The sequence below is a fragment of the Pteropus medius genome, unplaced genomic scaffold (genome assembly GCF_902729225.1).
Source record: "Pteropus medius unplaced genomic scaffold, Ma_sr-lr_union100, whole genome shotgun sequence".
Lineage (NCBI taxonomy): Eukaryota > Metazoa > Chordata > Mammalia > Chiroptera > Pteropodidae > Pteropus > Pteropus medius.
Genome location: NW_024344371.1, coordinates 2,505,975 through 2,531,762, shown reverse-complemented (window position 1 = coordinate 2,531,762; position 25,788 = coordinate 2,505,975). Strand labels below are relative to the sequence as shown.

The following is a 25,788-nucleotide window of genomic DNA, read 5'->3' as shown; positions in this document are numbered from 1 at the left end:
CGCCTCTCCTAATCTCAACTGGCCGAGAATGTCAGAGGGGCTCCCTATGGTTTGCTGTGGGAGGGGGAAAAAGAAGGAGGGGGCAGAGAAGTTAGGGGGGGGGAGGCAGGTCTGGACATTGAGGGGGTGGCAAGCAGGCGGCTAGCGGGGAGACCCGAGATCTAGCAACTGGAGCAGCATGGCTAAGCCTTGTGGGGTGCGCTTGAGCGGGGAAGCTCGCAAACAGGTATCGAAAGATCGGGGGGCCAAGAGGGGGCTGGGGAGCCCTCCTGGATGGAGGCCAAGCTGTGTGCTCTAGGGGACCAAGGCCGTGCATAGAACTCCCTTAATCTCTTTCTTTAGTGCTTTCGCTTCTGCCTGGGGGAGTCCCAGATTCCTGCCCTGTGGCCAGTCTCTGCACTGAGCATGGACTTCCAGGGAAATCTGGCCTGTGGTGGGAAAGGCCTGAGCCAAATTGGAGGGCATCCATTTGGGAGTGGGATCTTACTCTTGGCAACTGAGACCCTTAACCAATATCCGGGTACTGCTCTGTGCAGGTGGATGTCTTCCGGCAGAATCTTTTCCAAGAGGTAAGTCTTCCGGATGCAGCGATTTGACCTAGAATCTTAGACCAATACTTGAGGGTCACGATCTCTCAGAGCGATCCCCAAACCCACCATACACCTGGGCCCTACTTCCTTTATTAAGCCTTCACTCAAGATAAGCTCCTAATTATTGATCTCTACCTTTAATTTGACCCCTCTTAATGCTCTCTCCCCACTTATGCCACTTTCCTCCCCTCTTTTGGTGTGGAGAGAAACACTGTGGCTTCAAAGCAGGAATACCACAGTCCTAATCTTGGTTCTGCCACTTCCTAGCTTGGGCAGGTCCCTTCACTTTTCTGGGCTTCAGTTTCATCATTTGTAGGTCTGGGTTTCAATGATTTCCAAGGGCCTTCCCAGTCCCACTTCTCAGACATCTCATTGAGTGTCTTCTGTGATTTTCCCACCCTTGCAATGTAACCCACAGGCTGAGGAATTCCTCTACAGATTTCTGCCACAGAAAATCATACACCTAAATCAGCTCTTGCAAGTGAGTAGTGACCCCTCCCATGGCCTCTGTCCTCTCTACCTACCCTCTCTAGCTAACAACTGGACTTAGCATGCAGAGAACAGTTGTGAGTGGGTGTGAGTTCTGGACTGGGAACATTACGATGGTGTGAGGCCTGAGCCCAGGTTGGGAGGCAAAAGGCAGGTGAGATGTGGGAAAGCTGGGCAGCCCCTGACAGTAAGCTCTGTGCAGGAGGACTCCCTCAATGTGGCTGACCTGACCTCTCTCCGGGCTCCACTGGACATTCCTATTCCAGACCCTCCACCCAAGGATGATGAGGTAAGGTACTCGTCATCCTTACCTATAAACCCAGTGGAGATGATGGCTCTCCAACTTCCATGACTCTTCTGAATCTACTTTCCCCCTTTTTACCTTAGATGGAAACAGATAAGCTGGAGAAGAAAGAAGGTAAGAGAGGAAGGATTGGCTATGGAATGGGAAATGGCACAGTGACTGCTGGATGAGAAAGCGCTTAAATCTCCTCTTTTACACAGTCCCTAAGTGTGGCTTTCTCCCTGGGAATGAGAAGGTCCTGGCCCTGCTTGCGCTGGTTAAGCCAGAAGTCTGGACTCTCAAAGAAAAATGCATTCTGGTAAGCCTGGGAACTGGTAGAAATAGAAAGAGAACCCAAGCAAGGCTCTGGTATTCTTCAGAGGTGCAAGTCCTTCGTTCAGGAACCTATTCCTAAAATAGGAAACTTCCTTCTGTGCCTTGGATTTAGATACCTTTTGTATTGTTAGACCTCTGATATCACGGTGGTATCCCTGAAATCAGAAACTGTGCTATATCTACCTCCATAACCTCAGAACCCACTGCTATACCAGGTACACAGTACAGGTGCTATGATACAGTGAGTTGGTTTAAGAGTTTGGACCCTAGAGGGATACTACCTGGGTTCAAATCATGACTGTCACTTACCTAGTTGATTACCTTAAGTAAGTCACTTAGATATTCTGTGACTCAGTTTTTTTTATCTGTTAAGTAGGTTTAATAAGAATATATATCTTGAAAGATTGCTGTGAAGATTAAATGAGATATATAATACATAGCACAGTGCTCAATTTAATGCTCAATTAAATATAGCTTTATTAGGAAGTAGCAGAAATAAGAAGAACCCGGTAAGTCTGTTGAATGATTCCTACATGTTACCTCTTAACATAGGTGATCACATGGATCCAGCACCTGATTCCCAAGATTGAGGATGGAAATGACTTTGGGGTGGCAATCCAGGTAAGAAAAGGGTATGTGAAGATGTTAAGAGACGTGAGAGACTTGGGGAGTGGAGGGTAGGAGCTAGATACAACTGAGAGGAAGAGGGAGATGGTGAGTGAAGGAAGGAGGAGATGAAGTGTTTTATTTGCCTCCCATCTCTGTTGTCACCACAGGAGAAGGTGCTGGAGAGGGTAAATGCAGTCAAGACCAAAGTAGAAGCCTTTCAGACAACCATTTCCAAGTGAGGGCAGCTGGAGGGCCAGCCTCGGGGGCTGTGGGGACATTTCTTTGGGACTCCTCAAGCTGGGCAGTTCCATCAGGGGAATGGGGGCTTTGGGAAGGGTCTGAGGGAGTATGTCTTTCTGAGCACTCATTCCTGTGGTTACTCCCCTTGCTTCCGGCAGGTACTTCTCAGAACGTGGAGATGCTGTGGCCAAGGCCTCTAAGGAGACCCATGTAGTGAGTGGATTGTCCAACAGCTTTTCAGCTGAGGCTGGCTTAGGGTGGGGTGAGGAAAGGGGGAGAGAGGTCCTTTTTGTGTTGTTTATGACCTTCCTCATGTGAAGAATATTAAGCAAAGAGCATTGCCTAGGAAAACTGATTTGGGCTTCAAAAACCTTGACCCTTTTCTATGTTTGGTCTTGTGGGAATCCCATTTCTTGGTGCTGAGAAAGGCTCATCTTTAAGTTACCTATTCCCTATATGAGGAAACCAAACTGTGTCTCAACCTTGCATGATGCTGACACAGCTTTGCTTTCCATATCTCAGATGGATTACCGGGCCCTGGTGCATGAGCGAGATGAGGCGGCCTATGGGGAGCTCAGGGCCATGGTACTGGACCTGAGGGCCTTCTATGTGAGTGGGGAGTAAGCCCCTAAGGGAGGAGAGTGAGGGGGCAGAGGAAAGGCCAAGAACCTGATTACTGCCCTTCTGATTTTCTTCTAGGCTGAGCTTTATCATATCATTAGCAGCAATCTGGAGAAAATTGTTAACCCAAAGGGTGAAGAGAAGCCATCTATGTACTGAGCCCAGGGCTAGAAGGGAAATAAATGACCTATACTATGTGTGGAGTACCTCTGGTGTGTGTCATTCATTCGAAAAGCATTTACTGAGTGCCCCCCACTGAATGTGAATATAGTGGTAGAAAAGGGAGGGGGTACCAGGAAGACAAAGATGAATTAGATGTCCATCCCGTTCTTAAGAAGTCATCCTGAAAAACAGGGTAGAAACTGTTACATGCCATGACAACCATGAAGATAACCCGTATTTAGGAATTTCACAAGGTTATTTCCATCCAGGGATCTCATAAGTGCTTCTTGGAAGAGGTGGCATTTGGGCAGAGCCCTTATAGGTATAATCAGGCTTTGGACAGACAAACGGAAAGCTCTGTAGCTTAGGTCAAGGAATGAAGAAAGGAAAAACATTTCATCACTTATCAGCTCAGAACAAGCCTGGAGGCATAATGAGGTTTCACTGGAAGAATGAATTGGACTCCACAGATGATTGGACTCCTTCTCAAGGGCTGGGAGGGGAAAAAAACTCCCAAAGCATCGTGATGAAGAAATTACACCACAAGACATGAGAAGGATAGATCGGTACATTTTTTTTGGGGGGGGGGTCTTTTTTCCTCCTCTTTCAGCCAATTACTGTCTTCATTTCTGCAAATATTACATTAAAGAAACCAAGGGCCATGGCACATTTATATTCTAGCCGGTCTAGAATATAAATCTACATAGTAGGAGCAGGGCGGCCGGCTAGGTGTCCAAGTTCGAAGATCCACAGCTGCCGGACAGCCGATGCAGGGCGCGAGGTCCGTCTTGCTGGCTCTTCCGGGCCTTTGGGAGTGCACAGGTAGCAGAGAAAGCTGTACTGCAATCAAGAGCCGGAGTCAGATAGCCTAACCAATCAGCGTGCAGGCAGTTCTCTCCTTTGTAGTTGTGAATTCTTTCCAGTTCGCTGGAAACAAAGGCGAGGCAAGGTTTGAACGCGGCCAGTGAGTGGACAAAATGAGAACCTCTAATCCTATCAAAGAGCAGCATGTGGGCAGGACTCCAGAGTCGGATTCTGCTTGGAGCGACGGGCTCTGGGTCTCTGAGACTCGCGCAAATCTGCTTCCTCCCTCTGGGGGCGGGCAGAGGCGGAGTTCGGTGCCGCAGCATGCAATCGGACCGCCTATGTTACAGGCCTGGTTGCGGGCAGACCTCCAGAGCCGCGATCACCTGGAGCCAGCGGGCTGCCTTCGAACTGAGGCAGTTACCACCAAACCTAAGTGAGGGGGCACGGAAAGGGCCAGGGAGGGCGCCGGGGCGCTGGAGGAAGCTTCGCCGACGCCAGCTGGGGCTCCGCTCTCCATGGGCGAGGTGGAGATCTCGGCCCGGGCCTACGTGAAGATGTGTCTGCACGCCGCCCGGTACCCGCACGCCGCGGTCAACGGGCTGTTACTGGCGCGGGCGCCGCAGTCGGGAGAATGCCTGTGCCTCACCGACTGCGTGCCTCTGTTCCACAGCCACCTGGCCCTGTCCGTCATGTTGGAGGTCGCGCTCAACCAGGTGCCGCACCTGAATGCCCAACAGCCACCAAGAAACCCTCTAATCCCCTTAGCCCAAACCCATCCTCGGCCTCTTGGCAGCGATGTACACCCACAGGGCGGGTGGCACAATTTAGTTACTGATGGACCTTTTCCGACGGCAGGTGGACGTGTGGGGCGCGCAGACCGGTCTAGTAGTGGCTGGGTACTACCATGCCAATGCAGCTCTAGATGACCAGAGGTGAGTGGGGTAGCCAGAGGCAGAAAGAGTTATGGGGAGGGGGTGGGAGATCAAGAGAACCCCTCTTGGTTATTCCTTCCATCTTTCCTTAATCAAACGCTTAGAATTAGGGACTTGTACAACAGGCAGGGGGCTGGGTACTGGAGTGAGGAAATATAAAGAAATACAAAGATGCTCAGGAGCTGTGGTGGGAGTAGGAAGGACAGCTGTATGTTAATAAGAAAAGGCACACCTGCTTTAAATGAAGTGCCCCCCAACTGTTGAAAGAACACAGGAAGCCCAACTAGCAGCTTTGGAAAAGGAAATTTTTATGCATATAGAAAAAATTATCTACTTATATATTAAGCATGTATCTGGGTCAAATTATACATACTGTTTTGTAATTTGTTTTTCTTCATTTAATAAATATTTGACTTCTTTCCATCTCTACACCAAGATCTGCCTTACTCTAAAGCTATTTGGTATGAATAAGGATCTACCGTAATTTATTTAATGCCTTATATTAAACATTGAGATTGTTTCCAGTTTATTATACTGTCTTATTATTACAATAACTTTTATAAGTGTAATTTCTAGGTTAGCATATGTATAGTATAGTATATAGTTCAAATTTGGATGCTTATGCCAATTACCCTCCAAGACCTTTGATTTCCACTCTCACTAGCAATGTCTGAGCTCCTTTTTCCCACAGCAGTCAAGCATCAAGCAGTCGTGTATGAAGCATCAAGGAAGCCTGACCCCTCCAGGTCAGCTACAGGGAAAGGCAATCACTGCTCCACATCAATGAGACCCGGGAGGCACAGCTCAGATGGATGGGGTCTGCCCACAGTTGGCTCCTCACTCCTTTGATCTTCCCTCTACACAGCCCTGGGCCCCTGGCCTTGAAAATCGCTGGGCGGATTGCGGAGTTCTTCCCTGATGCAGTACTTATTATGGTGAGGCTTGGGTTTGGAGGAGGGGGTTGTAAAGAAAGTAGGAAGGGGGATCCTTGAAGCCCTCACCTGCCCTTCCTTGTCCACACAGTTGGATAATCAGAAACTGGTGCTTCAGCCTCATGTGCCCCCTGTCATCGTCCTGGAGAACCATGGCCTCCACTGGGTCCCCAAGGACAAGAACTTGTGAGTGTCCCACTCTCTCTACCTCTTCTTGGAAACCCATGGAGGCTGGGCCTCTTCTGTCCTTGGTCCTGTCCCATGGGTTGTTCTCTAGACCAGGGATCCCTAACCCCTGGGCTGAGGACCGGTACCAGTCTGTGGCCTGTTAGGAACCAGGCTGCACAGCAGGAGGTGAGTGGCAGGTAAGCAAGTAAAGCTTCATCTGTATTTGCAGCCCCTCCCCAGCACTAGCATCACCAACTCAGCCCCACCTCAGATCATCAGGCATTAGATTCTTGTAGGAGCATCGGTCCCTGGTGCCAAAAATGTTGGAGACCGCTGCTCTAGACCTAACTTCTGTCATGTGTTTGGTCTCACTGCCTGCTGAGTTTGACCTCCATGAGGGTTATTATTTCAGAGTCATGTGGAGGGACTGGGAAGAGTCACGGCAGATGGTGGGAGCACTACTGGAGGGCCGGGCTTACCAGCACCTTGTGGACTTTGACTGCCATCTTGATGACATCCGACAGGACTGGACCAACCAGCAGCTCAACACTCGAATCACCCAGTGGGTTGGTCCCACCAATGGAAATGCCTGAACCAGGGCCAGAGGAGGTGGTTTGTGTCAGGATCCAATAAAGAGACTTGAGCTGTTGGGTACCACTAGGACTCTATTTATTGTGCCTAGGAGGCAAGGGGGTGGGGGAGGGGAAGAGAACTCAATAGGTGGAAGGTGGGACAAAGTTTGGAGTGCCCTGTCGAAGATAGGAAGGTCTCTGCTGGACCCATCACAGTATGAGAAAAGGCTCTCAATAGATCATTCCCTTTGTTTCTCCCCTGGGCTTCTTGAGCTTCTCGAAGTTCTTCAGGATGATGTCATATAACACAGCCTATGGGGTCAGGAAGAAGTGGGGATCAGCTGCAGGCCCCAGTGGCTCTGTGCCCCATTTCTCTAGCCTTGTGGACAGACCAAGCTTTGTCACCCTTCACCCCTAGCCCATAGGGTCAGGGAGGGGGTGGCCTGGGAAAGCTGCCTCTGCCTACAACTGCCCCGTCCTCTCCTCACATAAGCATTTCGGATCTCCATGACCATCAGCCGGATGTCCCGGTACTCTGCCTCATCCAGCTCGTGCACCAGCTGCCGATAATCACCCTGTTGGAGACCTGGGTCAGGCCTGACTTCAAACATGTCCTTCCCCCCATGACCCTGACCTGGGCCTCACCTACCACATGGGGCTGCTTGGCTGCTTTGGTCACGGCATCACCCCGCTCAGAGAAATACCTGTGGGAAGTAGAATGATGTGGAGTGGGAGAAGGAGGAGAGTGCCCAGGCCTCTGTCCAAGCCAAAGGCAGAGTTTGCATGCAGGTACAGCCGGGCAGACACTCACTTGGAGATTTGAGTGTGAAAGCCTTCCAGCTTGGTGTGAAGGGCGGTCATCAGCTCAAACACCTTCTCCTGGGGAAAGAATGCAAGGAGGAAGTGGAAAACAGCATGGATTAGAGACATGAGGGCAGAAGAGTGGTGCAGCATTCTCACCTGGACAGCCACTCCAAAATTGTTTCCATCCTCAATCCGAGGGATCTGCAGCTGCAACCAGGTGGTGACCTGGGAGAAGGGAAGGGCATCAAAGCCACATCAGTCCCCAACCCAATTCCCAGGTTCCTGTCCTTCCTTGCTTCCCTGCCTAAGGTGGGTATAGGAATGCTAGGTCCATTCTGAGCTCCAGGGCCTGGACTTCTGGCTTCATTTGCTGTGCCCTCTCCTGCTGAGACCTGGCAAGGGCCATGCCCTAAGTGGCAGGGACCAAGGAAGACAAAAGGTTTGACCTAAAGCCTAGGGATGGAAGTGGGAAGGCTCACGAGGTTAAGTTGCTCAATGACATCCTTGATTTCAGGCTTTAGGCGCTGTAGAAGGATCACAATCTTCTCATTGCAGTTCACTGGGCCACAGGGAGGACCTAGAGTGGGCAGTGACTCAGTCACATGGTTGGGACTGCATGAGGTATGGGGAAGAGGAGCTCCTGGGAGGTGAGACTCAAGTCCTTTCCCACCAAAGTAATACCTTTGTCTTCGTCTTCCCCTTTTTTCTTTTCATCCTTGTCTTCCTTCTGCAGGGAAAGAAGGGTTCTTGGGAGTCAGGCCTAAGGCTGATTTTTCCCCCACGGTTGGGTCCCTCCTCCCAACTCTTCCTGGCTTGCCTCCTGCTGTTTCTTCCGCTCCTCTTTCTCTTTCTCCTTGACTGGATCAGGCACTGGGATGTCCAATGGGGCTTTCAGATTGCTCAGGCTGGCTTCATTGAGTGCTGGCTCCTGGTGTAGATAGGGGGATAGCTGGAGGCAAAGGCATCCTCCCTCTCACCTCCTCACTCTCATGGCCCCCCTTGAGGGTACTGCCTTGGCCCCTACTCTCTAGCTGCCTGCCCAGCCCCAATACCTTTAAAAATGCATCCAACTCAGAAATCTTCTTGGGGAAATAGCTTCCGAGCAGGTTCTCTGTCTGAGTGAGGTGGGGGTGGGAAAGATGGGGGTCAGAATCAAATGCCCTTCCTAGGCAATGCAGCAGGGCTGAAGCTGCCCAACAAGGAAGGGCTGAGCCATGGGAGTTGGGTAAGGATGTGATGCTGATGGGGTAGATCTTACCTTGGTACACAGGTCTTCACGGAACACATCGACCTGTGGGACACAGGCAGCCCTTCAGACACCTGGCTTTATGGCCAGTTCATTATGAGAGCCGTTCTCTTAGGGTTGTGTAGGGCCTGGCTTGGGAAAGGGTGGAATGGATCCCCACTGGATTTGGGGGATGAGAACATTCCTGGCGGTGAAGGGAGAGTGGTTCAAGTGAGAACAAATCTCTCAGGTCTCCTGGGCTGTGTAAGGAGAGGTGTAAGAGCCTTCTGCGACAGGGGCAGGGACGGAGTGCCCCGTGGAGCAGGCCCCGCGGCCCTCCATCCCCGTGTGAAAAGTAATGAGGTGGCAAGGCAGGTTCCGCAGCCCCTCTGTGTGTGGGCCCGGCCCCGGGCCAGCGGACTTCCCTTCCACGCTAGCTCTTCGCTTCGCCTCACCCCGCTGAACCTCGGCCGCCTTCCTTCTCCAGGTAGGCAGACCCCACTGGTTTCCCGCGGGCTCAGGTGCTCCAGGCACACAGGCTCACTTGGGCTCGATGACTGACCCTAACTCGTGTCTGGGGGCTGGGGAAGAGGGGGTAGGATCACGGACGCCCTTTTGGCGCCATGCCTCACTAATGGGCCCTTCTTCGAACCCGCAGCGCTCACCTTGGCTTGGGCTTCGGGCTGGACCCTGAGCATGGCCATGGCAGGGGCAGGGGGCCTAGCGCCTCACGAGGAGCGAGGAGTGGGCACCGCCAAGGGAAAGCGAAAGCAGCGCGCGTAACCCACACGGCCTTCCTGGGTAGCGGGGAGTGGAGGCACTGGAGGAGGCGGGGACAGGCCAGAGAGAAAAGAGCCAGGGGGCGGAGGAAGAAGGCTTATGAGGGGCTCCCCCTAGAGCTAGAGAGGAGCCTTTCCATCGTCCTCCTTCGCCCGCCCCGCCCCCTCCCTCGCCCCGCTCCTCCCCCGCCCCGCCCCGTCCACCTCCCCCATCGCTGCCCTCCTGTTTCTGACTTGGTTTATCACTGCCCTGTTCCTGACGCCCCGCCTCCTTCTCCTGCTCCTCCTCCTTCCGCCCTGCCTCTCCCCCTTCCTGCCTTCCCACCTTTGTCAGTCTCTTGACTCCCCGCCTACTGCCTCCGCCCACTCTAGCTCCCCTATCCCGGCTCTGCAGTCAACGACCCGCCTCTTCCTCCCTGCTCCTTCCTCCTCACTCCCCTGCCTTCTCTCCACGCCTCTCCTCTTCTCGAGGCGCGTACTCCCACCACCCAGTCCGTTGCCCGCCTCTGGACGCCCCGCCCCGCCTCCCATCTCTCTCCGCCCCCTGACTCCCTACTAGCCAGTAGGGAGTCTTTCTCTTCTTCTCCAGCTCGGCCTGGAACAGTTATAAGCCTTATCTGACGATGCTCTTCCATTTTTCCTCAGCGATGAAACAAGACCTGGCTTTCTGTTACCTAGCCCAACCAGCCTGGGCCCCTGGCTCCACAGGCTATCCTCTGGCCCATGCCGTAACGTTCAAATGCTGGCTTCTCCCAACACAGGCCCCGTTCAGCTCTGTCTTGATTCTTGCTGTGGACTCCATTGCTCTGTAACCCGCTTTCCACATGGCACCGGGATCCCGCTCCTTCTTAAAACTTTGTTTCCTGATGACTTCAGAATGAAATCCAAAGGGCTCTCCCAGTACATAACGTCTGTCGGGACCTGTTGCCATTCAACTTTACTCTCTACTGCTTCCCTTGCCCCCACCCACCCCTTTTTCATTACACTTGCAAATACCCGGCTTTTCATTTGTTGTCAGTTTCACATTCTTACCTGTTTCAGAGCATTTGCCCTGGCTAATCCCCTTGCCTGACACACCCTTCTCCTGCCTCACGTTGTCATTCCATTTTCAGTGCAAATGTCACTTCTTCAGAGAGAACTCTCCATCGTCCTTTATAAAGTACCTCCTGCCAAGTCTATTACAAAGCAGCCTATTTTAGTACTTTCATAGCACTTATCTCTGATATTAGTTTATTTTTTGAGTACAGTGTGGTTTAGATCAGGGGCTAGTAAACCTTTTCTGTAAAAGGCCAGACAGTAAATATTTTAGGCTTTGTGGGCCATACAGTGTCTTTAGCTACTACAGTACTCAATTCTGCCGTTGTAGCAGGTAAGCAGCTATACCTAAATGAATTAGTGTGGGTAGGTTCCAATAAACCTTTTTTTATGGACACGAATTTGAATTTCATATAATTTTCACATATCATGAAATACTCTTTAATTTTTTACAACCATTAAAAAGTATAAGAACCATTCTTAGCAATCAGGCCATACAAAAACTGGCCACAGGAGGGCTGTAGCTTGCTGATCCCTTGTTTAGAGCACAATGAACCCATAGTACCCTGGGTTTATACTCCAGACTTACATTTACTATCTATGAACAAGTTATTTAACCTCTGTGTCTCAGTTTTCACAACCATACAATGGGAACACTACCAAACCTACTTCATAATGTTGTTGTGAGGGCTAAATGTGTTAATTGTATGAAGAACTTATAGACACTTAGAATGGTGCCTGGCACAGAGTAAGCACAATACAAAAATGTTTGCTATTATTATTTGTGAGTTTATCATCTGCCTCCCCCTGTAACACATGCACCCCCAAGCAGCAAAATCTGGTCTTTCTTATTCATATGGCATGGAACTGTGCGTGGCTCAACTAACATCTATTAAATAAAGAAGCACACATAGACCCCTACAGCAAAAACAAGGATAGGAAGGGTCCCTGAGTAGAGTGCTTAGATAGGCAAGCCCCTGAGGAAGGCAGAGGGGGAGGCAGGAAAAACGAATCAACCAGGCTAGAGATGAATGGAGTACCTGTTCAGCAGAAATGCTGCTCATACCTAAGGGCACTTTTACCTGCCCTAGCAGTCCCATTCCTTGACATCAGAGCCTCATATAGTTCAAAGTCTGCACTTTTACCTGCCCTAGCAGTGCCATTCCTTGACATCAGAGCCTCATATAGTTCAAAGTCTGCAAGAACTAGGACACTGAAAGAACAGCAGAAGAAACAGCCATCAAACATAAGGGAGGATATTCAAGGAATGGCTGAGGAACCCCAGCAACTACCAGCCCTTTTTACCCTTCCCACACTTTCCAGGTCCCCTCAACCAAATGATGAGAGGGGCCAGAGCCAGGCCTGATATGCCTTTATTTCTTTCAGTTATGCTTGCGGCTGGAGTGTGGACGAGGGAAGAGCCCATGGCCAGGACTCCCTGGAGACCAGGGCTGATGATACCAGCTGCCATAGGTGAGGTACCAGGCAAAGGTGCCCACTGCGGCGCCCACCACCTTGTGAGTATACTGGTGGAAATAGATGACGGTACAGAGCAGCAAGAAGTTCCAGAGGCCCAGCAGCAGCACATTGAGCAGGAAGACGAGGCGCAGGGGTGTGCCAGCAGGCAGCCCATGGGCCAGGTACTTGGCAAACACTGCTGCTTCTTCAGCCATGAGCAGGCAGCAGAAGGTGAGCAGGAAGGTGTGGGAGGAGACGGTGTAGCCTCGCCACTGGTGGCCAGCTGCCAGGCAGCTGCGGCGGTCCGGCAGCTCATGCAGCAGCAGGCCCTGGGGCAGAGGCTCGAAGCAGGAGCCAGTCAGGTCCTCGATGAGCAGGAAGGCTCGGCCAGCCCCCCGCCACACGGCTGCCCCCACCACCAGTCGGCTAAGATGCCGGGCAGTCACTGCCACGCGCCGTGTAGCCAGGAACACCACCAGCAACACGAAGCCCCCCAGAAAGGTACACGTCCAGCCCCAAGCCGAATTCACAAACTTTCTGTGGGCAGAGAAGAGGGGAGCCTACTGAGATCCTTCAGCCCCGTCTCCCCACCCTGGTGTGTGTTCCCATCACTGCTCTGTCCCTAGTCCTATATTTCATCACCGGCTCTCTGTTTCCTGTGCCCTCTAACCCCCACCCCCAACCACTTCAACTTTGCCATCTCTTTATAGGACCATTCAGCCTTCTAGGGTCCATGTTGCCTCTTTAGCCCTGTTCCCGACTTCCCCTATACCACCGCAGCACTGTCCCCTTCCCCCTCCTCCAACCTTCTCCTCAACTTCCTAGCCTATTTTTAGTGTCTGGACTGGCAGGAGGACAGAAGCCTGGAGGGAGCTAGGATCCCAGAGTGTAAGGAGCCGGCGCCCATGGCCTCAAGTGGACTCACATATTGAAGAAGTTGCCGTGGCTGGCGAAGATAGTCCGAGGGTTGACATGGAACTGCAGAAGGGGCCCAAAGATGACCACTGCTGCCAACCAGGCATGGTAGAGGCGCCGTAAGCAGGGACTGCCCAGGAGGCGGGCGGCCTGTTCACTTCCAAAGTACAGCAAGGCAGAGGCCACCCAGAGCAGCACTTTGACCAGGCAGCCCAGCAGCACCCGCATTCGGGCCCCAGCCCCCAGCCCTGCCCCCACCACCGGCCCCCGCTCCATGTTCCCTCCCCTCCCCACTAACTGCTTGCTCTGCTGGGCAGCTGAGGGGCTGATGTGGCCCCCCCGGACAAGGACAGGCAGTGACAGGTGTGGCAGACACAGGGCAGAGGCCCGTTGGCAGCTGGCAGGCGGGGGGAGAGGGGCGGGGGGCAGTAAGGGGCCAGGGTGAAGGGCTGCTACATTAGCAGGGTCCCAGCCTCAGATGTGTGTCTTGATTGAGGCCTGTAACCTTTCCTGTTAGCCCTGTGTCCCCTTGACCTTTTAGGTCTGTGTCCCAAGCTCTAACCATGTTCTAGTTCATGTCTCAGGGCCAGGCCTGCTGTGCAGGCTTGTTTTTGTCCACAGCCTGCTTTGGTTTGACTGTCTCTGGTTAGATAGTCACCCCCACTCGCCCCAACTTTACTGTGTGTTTGCTCCACAGGGAGAGCAAGGGTCAGGAAGATAAAACTAACTTAACCTTAGGAAGTCATTAAAAAATCTGTATCTGCCTCATCATTAGTGTGGTCCAGCCCCTCCTCTCAGGTCTGAGCACACGAACCCACCACTGGGCTTGCAGCAACATGACTGTGCACTGCACTGTGTCCAGCTCTGACTTGGGAGGCACATCAGCAGGGTTATCCACGTTTGCACACTGTGACCCCAGGGGCTTGGTTTAGCTCCAGCTCACCTGGTCTGAGGGGCTAAATTGGCCACAGGGCTGCTGTGTAAACCATGGTGGTTGAACAATGCACAAAACATCAGATCTAAAGGGTACCCTTCCTTGATTAGTTTATTATGATAGCCAACAGATGAAATGCAGGTGTCCTGAAAAAGGCGTGGTGTATGAGACGGTGATGGCCCAGGTTGGACATTCAGAGCCCCAAAGATTAGGTTTACTCCCAGGTGACGGGGAAAGCCGGGGTGGAGATCTAGAAGGAAAATCTCCAGCCATTGAAATCTTAGGTTAGGTCCTCCAACCAATTACCTTGGGTCTCAACCGCACCTGACTTGGCCTCTCAACCTGAACACTGGGGCTGGAGCCACAGTACGGAGAGCAACCTACCCAAGCAAAGTCCCTGTTATTCGGTAACTGTTTTGTTGCAATCCCTTTTTGTCTTCCTCCCTCATTCTTCAAAATTGATGGTGAGATTTCAGAGCACAGTAAAGGCCCATGAAGTGGTGAAAGGAATGAGCAAGCAAGGACACTTGGGTTCTGGGGGCAACTATGTGACTTTGGGAAAATCAACTAACCTTCCTTGGTCTTCAGTGCTCTCATCTGCAAACTGATCAAGGTAGACTCATCAATCAGGTTCCTTCCAGACCCTGAAGCTCATACCTCAGCATAGTTCCTGCTCATGGACCCTACTACACATGAAGACATACAGAAACCTTCGTACATTTTTAGGTTGACAAAAAAATTTTTCTTCTTGACAAATTTTAAATAGTTTAAATAGTTGCAAAGAACATAGTTTCAGGTGTATTGTATATACTAACATTTCAAAAGCTATTTATATCACCCTTCTAAATATATCCAATGGAATCTAAACACTAGTGATTATATACCTCGCCATTAACCATTTTAAAAATGTGACCAAGATCTTAATAGTCAGAAATTGTATTTCCATTCTACTTCCCCCAAATAATTTATCCTAACATATTTATGCTTGAAAGTCTTTTATTGATCACACTTCTCTGCAAAAAAAAATATAATTTGAAATTTAATTTTTAAACATTTCCTATGTTCATAAGGCCCTAAAAGTTAAATGTTTTCTTCTGGATTGAATTTTCATATTTCTTAGTAGTATCAAATGTATTGTTAATACGATAAACATTGCACACATTTTGATAATAAGCTAAAATTGTATTGGAAACACATCTCTTAATGAGAAGAATGAATGGTCCTTGGGCTTTGATTAAATGAGGCTTTCATGACACTAATAATTTTAATTTACTTCTAACTTGGGTACCCTGGAGGTAATACAGGTTCTGAGTGAGATGGGAGGCATCTCTGAGGTGATGTGGCAGAGGGGAAATCAAAAGGGCTGGCGGGAAAGCAGATCTTGTGTGAGTTTCACAGTAGGCAGATCACTTGGAGGAAACACACATGGAGGCTGAGCATCTGAACAATTCATTTTTTTAAAAAACAACCTGTTTTTTACCCCTTGCTATGTCTTTGAGAACCCCTGGAGGTGTGTATCCCAGTTTGAAAACTGCCTGGGAGATAATGAAATGTTGTGGGGAAAGATGGATCAGCGCTGGATGTGAACCTCAGCTGCCAGACCTCTGCACGCCTCCACTTCCTCACCTGCACAAGGGGTGGCTGTGTGGGCGAAGTGCCCAGATGGGGCCTGGCATCAGTGTGCACCAGGTTTTCTCTGGCTCTAGGCTACTTCTTGTAGACCGGACCAGATCCAAGGGCAGCCCCAGAGCAGAGCTGATGTAGCTGTCCTAATCTAAACTGTGCTTATTTCCTGTTATCTCAACTTCTACTTGCTGGAAAGATTCTGAGATTGGTAAGGGACTACCTATTGAAAGGCTCAGTTAACAAATGATTTTGGTATTTCACTTCATCTTGTTTTCTCCCATAAACAAACATATCTGAAGACTTTGTTGAAACTATCTTCTTGAAGTGAGAGGATAAAAGACTTTAGATAGGTGAGAGAGAGAGACAGACACAAGACACTGAGCCAGGTTCCCACAGAGTTTATTGAGGGAGCCAAAGCCAGGGAAAGGACGAAGGAGTCCTAACGTCAACATCTCTCCTTGAAGCTGCTGGCCTTCAGCAAGATACTCTGGGAGAAAAGGGCCTGCCCTGTGTGGGGCCACATGGAGCCTCTCAAATCACAGCCTGTCCTAACCCAAAGACCCAGACACAGAAGGAAGACGACATAATTCCCACTCCAGGAAGGTGCTGAGGATACACCTTACCCAACCCACCCTCCCCTAAAGGGCTAGAGCTCTAGCCATCAGGATCTCTGAAAGGAAGGCCAGATGCCTGGCCCTCTGATTGGCCAGTCTAATCCCCAATGTGAAGGCCTGGGCAATGGGCCTGGCTGACAGCTTGGTTCAGACCTGGCATCTACTCTAGGAGCTAACACTTAACATCCAAACATGATTAAAAACACTCCTGAAAGTTCTCCTGCTGACAAAGGCCACACCTCGGATAATGGCAGTCCTGCCAGACCCTGGACAGAGATAGAGACCCAAGCCAAATGGGTGTGAGCATGTGAGCAGACCCACAGGGAGGATATTCCAGGGCCCAATTAGGGCCTGGAGGCCTGGGCTTCTGTTTTTCCCCATTCAATGCCAGTGATTCCCCAATGATCCCCCAGAAGGGAGAAAGGGAGAAGGCAGAGAGTTTATCAAGAGGCTCAGCCATATATGGGCTGGAGGTCAGATCTACTGAGGTGAGGAAAAGGCTGTAGACGACTGGGGCACTGGGGCAGGGGTGCTGGGGTGTTCCTCAGACTCTGGCATGTCATCATGGAAGTACTCAGCCTGGCGGTACTGCCACAGACGCAGGTTCCCATCCCACTGCAGGGCAGAAGGTGGCAAGTAGTCAGCGGCTGCTGCCCCCTCCCAGGTCCAAGTCCCAGACGTGCACTGCCTCCCAACCCCTGGAACCTCACCGAACTGCTGACAATCTTCTCATCAAAAGGGTGCCAACTGACGTCACGCACACAGGCCTTGTGGTTGGTCAGCTTCTTCACAATGTGGCCGCTGAGGAGGTCGTACACTGTCCAGGAAAGGCCAGAATGGAGAGGGGCCACCAGAAGACCTTCTAGCCACCCCTCATCTCTGCCTGAGCAGGACCACTTACCTACCTCTCAGGCAACTTCCCACTTTCCCAGAGGAGCAAAGCCCACAGCAGAGGTCAGGATTATTTCTGTTTCTTTTCCCTTTCCCTACCTCAGGCTGAGGGTATGGTCTAGCAGAGCTTGCATATCTCTGGCCCTCAGCTAAATTTTACAAGGTCTACAGTTAAGAAAATGCAATGTGGCTTTGAAGCTTTTAGCAGCAATTTTCTAAAAAGCCCACAAGATCTGGAAGGCAACCATGAAAGTGAACAACGGATGTCTCCACAGACATATGGACCTGCTGTTCCTTATCTGGACAGGCCGTACTTTTCTCTCTTTCTGGATGGGTCTCCATCTGAAGGCACTGTTTAGGTTCCTTATAGCTGTAGCTGTGTTTGTGCATTCTTCCCGCTTCAGTTGCTGCTGCCTTTTCGTGTCATTCTTTTTTACCTCTATTCCCTCCTACCTTTCATCTGCAGTCTCTTTCTTTGACTGACTATAAAACAAAACCAAGTATATTTCTGGTAATCTATTACATTTACTGACTAGAATGCTATGTTCCTAGTCTTAATTTAAAACGCTGGTGAATAGAATGTTTTCTGTTTCTCTGTTGAGCCTCCCTTCCTCTAAGCTAAATTAAATTCCACTTGTAGATGTCACTGTTTTTTTTTAAGGTGGTCATTGGTAGTTACAGATAGTGCCAGAGAAACATTCTTGCTCTCTCCAAGGATCCCTGTTCTGACAAAATCCTTACCGACCACTTTGCCAGTGGAGCAGCCGCTGTAGATGAACTGCTGGCCAGTGCTATGCATGGGGGAGAATCGGCAGCGGATAAGGGTGTGCAGCACCCCATGGCCCCGGTAGGTCATCAAGGAACTGTCCCCTGGGAGCTTCAACTTCCGCCAGGCTGGGTAGAGGTGCAGGGAAAGCCCTAGGTTAGGAAGTCTGGATTCTCCAGAATCATTAGTCCTTAGCAAAGACTGATGCTCACAATCATCTTTACAATCCCCAACTGGTGGCTCTTTTCTCACTTAACAGTCAGCTTATATGAGTCACCACTATGACTCTGCTGGTTGTTAAGACACTGAATGACTTTTGCTTTTGTTAGCTGTGAGTGATCCCCAGTCCCCAACACTTGGGACCCCTAGCTGAGGAGGCTGTACCTTGTCCAGGAAAGGCCATAGTGGAGAGGGGCCACCAGAGGACCCCTAGTCTCTCCCCATGGTTCAGCAAACAAAGAGTTCATGCTGGCGGGGGGAGTTGGGGGAGGGTGCGAGGACTCAGCTCCAGGCTAGAACAACATTCACTGGATCCATGACAGGTTAAATATTTTAACTACCACCTCTGACTCTTCACTGACTTTTCGCTCTCCACATCTCAGACTCTTATTTTCCACTCTCACCTTTTTTGGGCACTTGCTGCCAGCGGTAGTCCCAGGTTTGCTGTGTGGCAGCCTGGCGTGAGGCTTCCATGCCTTCCTGGCTGGAAAAGTGTCGGATATCCCAGAGCTTTATTGTCTGGTCTTTGGAGTTGGAGATGAGATACCGGGCATCACCCTGTGAATCCAAAGATGGATAATGAAGCATCAGAGTTTGCAAATGTCAGTGCTGTCACACCAGCTCCCCTCTCCAGTTGAGGGGTAAGAACACTAGTTCTCTGACTTTGCTTATCTCTTTCCTCATCCAGGTGGGCTCACATTAGTTTTCTACTTCAAATCACATTCCCTGGCTAGGCTTTCCCTTCTTTGTCCAGGGCACTGGCTGGGCCTCCTATTCTATCCTGGATTAACTATCTTCTACTTTTCTTGTACAGAAAGCCCTGCCCTACTGCATCAGTACCCACCACCAGGATCTTATGTTTCCTGGCTTAAGCTTCTTCCCTAAACACCAGCTCTTGCAAACCTTGGCTAATAAGGACCTTGGTGAGTTCCTATACCAGTCCACTTTGACACCCTCTCCTGAACAACAGGAACCTCACTAGACTGGCTGTGTAGTGCTGCATCTCTGCTCACCTTGCTGTCAATGAAGGTGATGCCATCCTGGTGTCCAGCCAGTGCACCCACGGGCTTGGGGTCATCCTCTCGCATGGTGCGTCGATCCCACACTTTGCAGATGGCATCATCGCCCCCAGAAAACAGGATTTGGGAACTTATGTCAGCAAAGGCCACTGCATTCACATCATCTTCATGGGACTCAATCTAGGGGAGAAAGAGGCCAGGATATATAGAACCTCTTTCTGGGTCTTCCATGAGGCCAAGGACCAGGAGGCAGAGGCTCTAAGTCTCAGAAGCAGTACCTGAAGGGTACGCCGGTTCTGTTCTCGATCAAAGACATATAGGCAGCCGTCATTGGCCCTGAAAAGGAAGGGATAAAGAAGGTCCTAGAGCCAAGCCTGAAAGGACCAATGCTATGTGTGCACTGGAGAGTCCTTGTTGTGAAGTTCCGCCATGCGGCAAGCCCCCGTCTCTTCTTATACAGCAAGTGGGAGAAGAGTTAGCTGTGTTTACAAGGAGGTTTCAGACCTCCCATCTCATGCTGGGGAAATGGTGAGCAAGAGGTGAAGTAAGTCATAAACTTTGACCCTGGAGAAAGGCTGGTTGTTCTCCACAGCTGCCTTAGTATAGGTATTCAGTGTACTCCATGTAACAACAGAGCTGGTCTCTGAGAGGACTCTAGTCTCGTTAACTGAGGGCAACATACTCCACAAACACTCACCCTCCTAACACTTCTCGTCCGTCTGAGGAAACAGCAATGGAGAAGACAGCAAAGCGACGTTCGTCTGGCCTGAAAAGAGCAAAAAGGAGCTGGGTTAAATAGACTTCCTTCAGTCTTTGTTCATCTACATAGAATCTGATAAGGGTCGTAAGGCACACTTCTCAGGGGAAAAGAAGTCCTGCAAACATGTGCCACAATGTGGATCGCCTCAGGGAGAACCCACAAATAATCCTGCAATTATCTATTTTACCCTTGTCCTCTGCTGACAGGATGGGTGAGTCCCTCCCAGGAATCCACAGAGAGGAACTTGCAACCAGTGTACTTTTCCCTCTAAGCAGGAGTTCCAGTTCAAGAGGTTTGCTCCTGGAGAGCCTTCCTTGAGAAGTTTCTGATGAGTCTGACCAGGAAGGGAAGCCAGTACCTTAGATCCAGGGCAGTGTGTGTGTCTCCCTCCCCGTAGATGTTGCAGATATGAACTAAGAGAAGCAAGAGAAACAAGAATCTTTCAGGGCTGGGTGAAGGTGGGTGGAAGTAAAGCTAGGAAAGAGATAGAAAGGTCAGGGTGTCAGACTCTGGGAGTGATCCTTCCAGGAGAAGGTGTGGAGTCTTGGCACAGAGGAGACCTTAGGTCCCAGGCTGGAGAGACAATGGAAGTATGGGGCATACTCACTGTAATCAGACCAGCTGGAGTACAGGAATTGGTTCCCATCAGGGGTGAAGGCCACATCCAGGACGCTCCAGCCTACATCCCGGGCCTTGATGCTCTTGAATTTATGAAAGCGGCCATATTGGCAGTCATACAGTCGGATTATCTGGTCTGTGTAAGTGGGGACCATGCAGAATTAGGGAATATCCTCCCTGAATCCTCCCCAGAATAGACCTCTCTCATTCAGTGTATCTGTGGGATCTTCCCTAGATCATGCGAAACATGTTCTGATTCAGCATCCCTAAGTCGGGGTCTGAGTTCTTGGGTCTGGGCCTTTCTAGCCTCAGTCAATGGGATCATTCTTTGTTCCAAGGCAGTTCGTAGGACCAGGTTCTGGTACCTTGGCAAGCAGACATGAAGATTTGACCATCTTTGCTGTAGATTCCACAAAAAGCCTTCTGAGAGTAGGTATCAATGAAGCCCAGATCATTGGGCAGGAAGCTGGGGAAGCAGAGGAAAAATGAGGGTAAGGGGAGCTCAGGATGAGGAATGTTCTGGTTAACAAAATCCTAACAGAGTGGTTGTGAGTATGAGGGCATTCTTTCATTTTGGCTTTGGGTACAATCCCCTTTCTTTCATTCATTCTATCATCCTCTCGATTTCTATACTTTTCTACTTTGTTTACTCCCAAAGCTTCAACCCCACTTAATCTAACCTTAATATCTTTGAGGATCCTTTAACATCTATCCCTTCAAGTTTTAGGGGATAAAACTCATCTGGCCCTTAGAGTCTCTCCACCAAACCCCATACTCACTGAGACATCACTCGAGATCGTTCTCCAAGGGAGAAGCTTCCCTGGTGGCAGAGGCCCCGTTCTCTCTAAAGGAAGGCATTAAGGAATATTGCTAGCAGAAACACAGGGTCACTTCAGCCACACCAGCCCCCTCTTCCAAAGTTATTGCTATTGCTACAGAAATGAACACCACACACAGTATATTCCAACAAATGCCAATGCAGGCTGGCTAAAAACTCTCCAGCTCTAGCACATGAGGCTTCTTTGGAAAGCTTACTTCTCTCTTCTTTGGTGCTGGCAGCACTTCTGGCTACCTTGATAGGCCTGCTGCCAGGCTGACGGAAGGTGGAGAGGCCTACCTGGTATAGCATTTGAGGAAAGCTGTGCTCCCGGGCTGCCTGCCTAAGCCCCAGCCGCCCTGTGGCCAATTCCACTTGTGTCTTGATCTCATTGCACTCCAGCTCCCGGGTGTCAGGGGTTGCATCCACTGTGAGGACCAAGGAGAAATTTCATCCTAGGTCTTCCAGCCCCAGAGGACAGTTAGCAGAATTGTGCTCAAGCCCACTCAATGTGGCTGAATAAACTGAGTCTGAAAAGACTCCCTCATTCCTTGAATTATCTCATCTCCTTTCAATTTAACCCATTTTTCTTTGCCAAAATTAAAAAAAAAAAAAAAAAAAAAAAGGTTTGCTAATGAAAGTCTTCTGATGTTAGGGTCTTGGTCTGCCTTTCCTCTTACCAGGTGGGTTGTATCGGTCCCCGAGACGACCATCCCAGGCACCGTCATGCTCTTCCTCTGAGTCTGAGAGGGCCTGGATGAGTTGTAAATTTGCTGCACCTCCTCCTTGCACCAACCTCACTTGGCCTCTATGGAGAGAACTCTCATGATAAAGGGGGAGGATCCCTTTCCAAACCAACCAAATTCAGAGTCAATGACTAACCAGTTCTTAGACTACCTCGTACTCAAACCCTCATACTGTTCCCATTTTGGGTTTTGAGGCTGACTAGACCTTGCTGTCATTTCAGTCTCCCAGAAGACACAGTAGGGAACTAATTCTCACTCTCACAGCAGAGCAGAGAACCCCAACATTACATGGAGGTTGACAGACCTACTAAGTTGACTTTCCAGAAAGCTAAAAATTCTGAGAGCATTCCCTTCTGAGCCTCTGCGCAGAGAGTCCAGTATAGAACACAGTGTTCTGAATGGATTCCCAAGCTTGTTCTCTTCCTCGAGAAGCCACAGCTAAGAAACACAGCCAGTTTCACCTCTCTCTACACAATTTCTAGTAGTCATTAGCCTCAAAGCATTCTTTCAAAAACAGGGTAAGTTAGGTTAACTTAAACTTGTTTTTCAAGTAGATCCACAGACTTATATTACATGTAATTAACTTCACTAAAGTTCAACACCCACCTCCTCAACTCTTCTCTTCACCCCTCACATCACTCCTTTCTCATCAGCTCCTTCACAAAAAAAAAAAAAAAAAAAAAAAAAATTTTTTTGCTTACTTGCAAAATAGATTACATTTGTGTAGTCATAGCTAAAGATTATCTCTTCAACAGTCCCTTCGAACACAAGAGTGAGTCATCTTGGTGACCATTCCCTAGGCAAGAACCATTCTTAATGGGTATGGAGCTGAATGATATGAGTGTCCAGCAGAAAAGGCTGTTCTGCTCAAACAGAACAGTTTTCCTGGGCTAATCCCATGCCCTATCCTCTGTAACTTCTCTATCTGGAATTGGGATCAAGGTACTGTGGTGGTGGCTGGTCGGGACACACCAGAGGGTAAGTTACCTGCGGAGGAGATAGGCCAGTACCTGGGCCAGATCCACATCTTCATCCTCCTCTTCCTCTTCCTCACTCCGACGCAGGCCAGCCCCTCTTCGGGGCAAGCCCTCGGAGGGGTCTCCGGACCCAGTTCCTGCACTGCTGCTGTTCCGTGATCCCATTTTCTGGTCACAGCATTCTTAAGTCCTGTGCAGGGACTCCTTGGGTTTGGTGAAAGCAAAGCCTGTTCTAGAAATACCAGGGTTTCCTGAGATGGGGGTAGCTATTTCTAGGAGGGCGACCCTTCCTAGGGACTGAGATCCCTTCTCTTTAGCCTGTGACAACTGTAAGGCTTCGGAACACAAACCTTCCCTAATCCTGTGAAGCAAAAAACAGAGTGAAGCCTAGGGCACTACTCTAGCTCACTAAAGAGAATCTTTTGAAGAAGAATTTCTCACTTTTATACCTCAAACTCACCTATCAAAGTCCCGAAGGGGGGGTGTTCCCAGGTAACCTTTCTGGCCGACCAATCAAAAGCCCTCGCGGAAGAAAGTGCCTGACCAGCTTCTCTCATATAACCAATCAAAGCCTTAGGAAACAGAGACAAACCCGACGCCCCCCCTTACCGACCAATCAGAGTGCTCTCTTGCAAAAGCCGGCAGCAGCGACAACCAATGGCATTAGAATTCGGCCTAACACCCCCGCCTTCCTTGCTTCACGCCCACGTGGTGTGCCGGGGGTGTGTATGCCAAGGTGGGGTGGCAGGGAAGAGACCGCGAAGCCCCACCCACTGAAGCCAGCGGTTACCGCTCTGCGCAAGACAACCCACCAGCCAAGAGCGGTCGCAGGGCCTGCAGCGGCGCGAAGCCTTGTTTACACCGACTGCTGCCGCAGCGTCGGCCAACCGCTCCTCTGTCACGCGCCTCCGTCACTCATCTCCCGGCTTCCCCGCCGGCGGGCTGCCGACGTCACGCAGCGCCCCTGACGGCCCCGCCCCCTTGTCCCGCTAACTGGACAGCTGAGCATGATGATTGACAGGTAGGTGGAATAAAGTGCGTGCGAGGTGAGGGGAGGAGAAAGCGCGCGACCAAGGAAGGGTGTTCGCTCCTTGGTGGGAGGAGTAGGTGGGGAACCTGCTGCTTCGCGTATCGGAGACGACGGAACTATACTTAATGGGTGAGGGGCGGGGCTCACAAAAGAAGTTGGCGGTTCGCTACCGGGAGATGTCTTAGCAAGGAATACAATTTGCTGTCGGCCCATAAAAGTTCATTTGGTTTTGCACTTTTCAGACGATCTCTAAGGACCTCTTTATCCCTCCCCTCTCTCTCTCACCTGGGTCCAGCCTCTTTTCGCCCGCTGCAGCTTCAGTCGGCCCTGCCCTAAGGGGTGCCAGCGTCTTTAGGATATGTTCGCGTCACAGATGGGGGCCCAGGCCTCCATGCCCTCCCTTCCGGGTTTAGCTGCCGGAAGCCTTGTTTTCGTGGGGACCGCCCTTTCCAGACCTCCGCTTAGGCGCTTTGACAACTTTTTAGATGACCCCTGGCTTCCCTCTGCGGTCTTTGCAGACTCTCCCTAATACACCCATGGGTCTCTACGGGCCTTTCCGGTTCCGTCAGTTCCTTTTAAACGCCCCTTCGGCCCGCAGAGATTTGCAGACCTTCCCTAGACTCTCTGTCCTTGAGGTGGCTCTCTGCCCCCAGCTACGGCGCGCACGTAGTCCGCCTCCTACCCCCTCCCGAGTTTATGAATAACCTGGCTAAGTCCAAGGCCGGGACTTGCCACGTCTCGGAATCCTTGACTAGCCCTGGTTGTGTGTGTGTGTAGCGTGGGGTGCGGGGGAGGTCGCGTGACCTGGGCGTGGCGGGCGCAAAAGCCCGGAGTCCAAGCTGCACCACAGCGCCCCCTGCCCAACACTCTTTTAGAAGTGCTTGGAGCTGTTCCCGGTCCAGCGACCCTGAGGGTGGGAGCGAGCGAGGGGCCCTTAGTTCTTCTGGGTCCTCCTTCTGGGCCTCTCTCTCGGGGGGCGGGGGGGCAGGGTGGTCAGTCCTTCGGGTGATGCCTCGTGGTCTCTAGACTGCTAGACCTGAGCTTATCTTCTCTGGTCACTGTGCTGCCTGTACGATAGAACACTAACTTTTACTACTGAGAATAGTAAAACACTGGGGGAAAAAAATCGATCCAAATATACTACAGTATGGGGCGAGACTGGTTAAATAAATTGTGGTCTGTATAGTAGGACAGAAATATCAGGTAGATACTAAAATGATGTCATAATCTATTTTTATACTATGGAACTGCAGATTACATTGTTAGGTTTTCAAAAAGGTGGAAATCAGTTCTGGTGACGTGGATGCAAAAACTATGGTTTTGAGACGGGACATCACTTGTAAAATTTGTAATCTTTTTTGCTGGAAACGAAATGGGGCATTTGCAGAGTTAATCTTTTTAGTAAACCTAGCTAAGTTTTCTTCTTTCTTTGGAAAAAAGGCCCTCTCCCTCAAATCTTGATAATTGCCCCAAACTGGTGACTCAGATCCTCTGACTATTGATAAGGTTCATCAGCCCATTGTTAGCAGAAATAGTGTTAAGCCAGACGGCCCTTAGAGTCTGAGAGGGGAGGGGACTTTAGGCCAAAGGTCTTTTATTTACTCTTTAAGAAATATATTAGTGTACGGCCATACCATCCTCAACAAGCCGGATCCTGTCTGATCTCAGAAGCTAAGCAGGGTCGGGCCTGGTTAGTACTTGGATGGGAGACCACCTAGGAAGACCAGGTGCTGTAGGCATAACAAATAAAAAATAAAGGATTGTAAGCTGACAAGGTCCTTGCAATCTGTGAGGTCAACCAAGGGTTGCCTTGC

The 25,788-nt window shown here is 50.4% G+C and overlaps 5 protein-coding genes, 1 long non-coding RNA gene and 1 pseudogene across 18 annotated transcripts in view; 4 read left to right on the top strand and 3 right to left on the bottom strand.

Annotated features, from left to right (window-relative positions):
- Positions 1-131: 131 nt before the first annotated feature.
- On the top strand, positions 132-3,374 carry PSME2 (proteasome activator subunit 2). 2 transcript variants are annotated; one of them, XM_039870369.1, is made up of 11 exons: positions 132-226; positions 537-569; positions 1,009-1,071; positions 1,282-1,368; positions 1,467-1,497; positions 1,584-1,681; positions 2,251-2,319; positions 2,475-2,542; positions 2,706-2,760; positions 3,070-3,156; positions 3,247-3,374. In XM_039870369.1, exons 1-11 carry the CDS (start codon positions 179-181, stop codon positions 3,325-3,327), a joined length of 720 nt encoding a protein of 239 aa, XP_039726303.1. In that variant the 5' UTR covers positions 132-178; the 3' UTR covers positions 3,328-3,374. The 2 variants fall into 2 exon arrangements, with proteins under 2 accessions (XP_039726303.1, XP_039726305.1); XM_039870371.1 differs by lacking the exon at positions 1,009-1,071 and having other exon boundaries at positions 135-226.
- A 1,042-nt stretch (positions 3,375-4,416) lies between these two features.
- On the top strand, positions 4,417-6,823 carry EMC9 (ER membrane protein complex subunit 9). Of its 2 annotated transcripts, none has more exons than XM_039870372.1 (5): positions 4,417-4,850; positions 4,993-5,069; positions 5,935-6,004; positions 6,093-6,187; positions 6,582-6,823. In XM_039870372.1, exons 1-5 carry the CDS (start codon positions 4,653-4,655, stop codon positions 6,760-6,762), a joined length of 621 nt encoding a protein of 206 aa, XP_039726306.1. In that variant the 5' UTR covers positions 4,417-4,652; the 3' UTR covers positions 6,763-6,823. The 2 variants fall into 2 exon arrangements, with proteins under 2 accessions (XP_039726306.1, XP_039726307.1); XM_039870373.1 differs by having other exon boundaries at positions 4,641-4,850; positions 5,761-6,004.
- Positions 6,817-9,641, bottom strand: PSME1 (proteasome activator subunit 1). Its single transcript, XM_039870368.1, has 11 exons — positions 9,436-9,641; positions 8,804-8,836; positions 8,598-8,660; positions 8,363-8,473; positions 8,227-8,272; positions 8,025-8,122; positions 7,702-7,770; positions 7,553-7,620; positions 7,391-7,445; positions 7,230-7,316; positions 6,817-7,053 (listed from the first exon to the last, which is right to left on the bottom strand). Exons 1-11 carry the CDS (start codon positions 9,472-9,474, stop codon positions 6,973-6,975), a joined length of 750 nt encoding a protein of 249 aa, XP_039726302.1. The 5' UTR covers positions 9,475-9,641; the 3' UTR covers positions 6,817-6,972.
- Positions 9,642-11,939: 2,298 nt separating this feature from the next.
- On the bottom strand, positions 11,940-15,757 carry FITM1 (fat storage inducing transmembrane protein 1). Its single transcript, XM_039870342.1, has 2 exons — positions 12,968-15,757; positions 11,940-12,579 (listed from the first exon to the last, which is right to left on the bottom strand). Exons 1-2 carry the CDS (start codon positions 13,231-13,233, stop codon positions 11,967-11,969), a joined length of 879 nt encoding a protein of 292 aa, XP_039726276.1. The 5' UTR covers positions 13,234-15,757; the 3' UTR covers positions 11,940-11,966.
- Positions 15,758-15,899: 142 nt separating this feature from the next.
- Positions 15,900-24,490, bottom strand: DCAF11 (DDB1 and CUL4 associated factor 11). Of its 11 annotated transcripts, none has more exons than XM_039870330.1 (15): positions 24,260-24,490; positions 22,955-23,176; positions 21,902-22,029; positions 21,522-21,649; positions 21,184-21,248; positions 20,770-20,870; positions 20,394-20,540; positions 20,145-20,199; positions 19,724-19,792; positions 19,305-19,362; positions 19,021-19,206; positions 18,412-18,565; positions 17,764-17,916; positions 16,842-16,948; positions 15,900-16,746 (listed from the first exon to the last, which is right to left on the bottom strand). In XM_039870330.1, exons 2-15 carry the CDS (start codon positions 23,107-23,109, stop codon positions 16,612-16,614), a joined length of 1,641 nt encoding a protein of 546 aa, XP_039726264.1. In that variant the 5' UTR covers positions 23,110-23,176; positions 24,260-24,490; the 3' UTR covers positions 15,900-16,611. The 11 variants fall into 11 exon arrangements, with proteins under 11 accessions (XP_039726264.1, XP_039726266.1, XP_039726270.1 ...); XM_039870332.1 differs by having other exon boundaries at positions 22,955-23,171; XM_039870336.1 differs by having other exon boundaries at positions 22,955-23,148.
- LOC120608504 (uncharacterized) overlaps positions 23,828-25,788 on the top strand; it is a 4,561-nt gene continuing 2,600 nt past the window's right edge. The window contains exon 1 of the long non-coding RNA XR_005654412.1: positions 23,828-23,965. This is a non-coding gene — a long non-coding RNA (uncharacterized LOC120608504). The remainder of the gene's footprint in view (positions 23,966-25,788) is intronic.
- Positions 25,595-25,713, top strand: LOC120608632 (uncharacterized; annotated as a pseudogene).

Bases quoted from the DNA above. Each gene is read 5' to 3' on its own strand.
- PSME1 (XM_039870368.1), bottom strand. From the start codon at position 9,474: ATGGCCATGCTCAGGGTCCAGCCCGAAGCCCAAGCCAAG. The intron at 7,771-8,024 runs GTGAGCCTTCCC...CCCTTCTCCCAG, and splicing joins TCATTGAGCAACTTAACCTC to GTCACCACCTGGTTGCAGCT. The intron at 7,446-7,552 runs GTGAGTGTCTGC...TACTTCCCACAG, and splicing joins TTTCACACTCAAATCTCCAA to GTATTTCTCTGAGCGGGGTG.
- EMC9 (XM_039870372.1), top strand. From the start codon at position 4,653: ATGGGCGAGGTGGAGATCTCGGCCCGGGCCTACGTGAAGATGTGTCTG. The intron at 6,005-6,092 runs GTGAGGCTTGGG...TTGTCCACACAG, and splicing joins CTGATGCAGTACTTATTATG to TTGGATAATCAGAAACTGGT. The intron at 6,188-6,581 runs GTGAGTGTCCCA...TTATTATTTCAG, and splicing joins GTCCCCAAGGACAAGAACTT to AGTCATGTGGAGGGACTGGG.
- DCAF11 (XM_039870341.1), bottom strand. From the start codon at position 23,501: ATGAGAGAAGCTGGTCAGGCACTTTCTTCCGCGAGGGCTTTTGATTGG. The intron at 22,030-22,977 runs GTACTGGCCTAT...TTCTCTCCATAG, and splicing joins AAGATGTGGATCTGGCCCAG to AGGCCAAGTGAGGTTGGTGC. The intron at 20,200-20,393 runs GTGAGTATGCCC...TGCTTCTCTTAG, and splicing joins CTCCAGCTGGTCTGATTACA to TTCATATCTGCAACATCTAC.
- PSME2 (XM_039870369.1), top strand. From the start codon at position 179: ATGGCTAAGCCTTGTGGGGTGCGCTTGAGCGGGGAAGCTCGCAAACAG. The intron at 2,320-2,474 runs GTAAGAAAAGGG...TTGTCACCACAG, and splicing joins ACTTTGGGGTGGCAATCCAG to GAGAAGGTGCTGGAGAGGGT. The intron at 3,157-3,246 runs GTGAGTGGGGAG...ATTTTCTTCTAG, and splicing joins TGGACCTGAGGGCCTTCTAT to GCTGAGCTTTATCATATCAT.
- FITM1 (XM_039870342.1), bottom strand. From the start codon at position 13,233: ATGGAGCGGGGGCCGGTGGTGGGGGCAGGGCTGGGGGCTGGGGCCCGA. The intron at 12,580-12,967 runs GTGAGTCCACTT...CTCTGCCCACAG, and splicing joins CACGGCAACTTCTTCAATAT to AAAGTTTGTGAATTCGGCTT.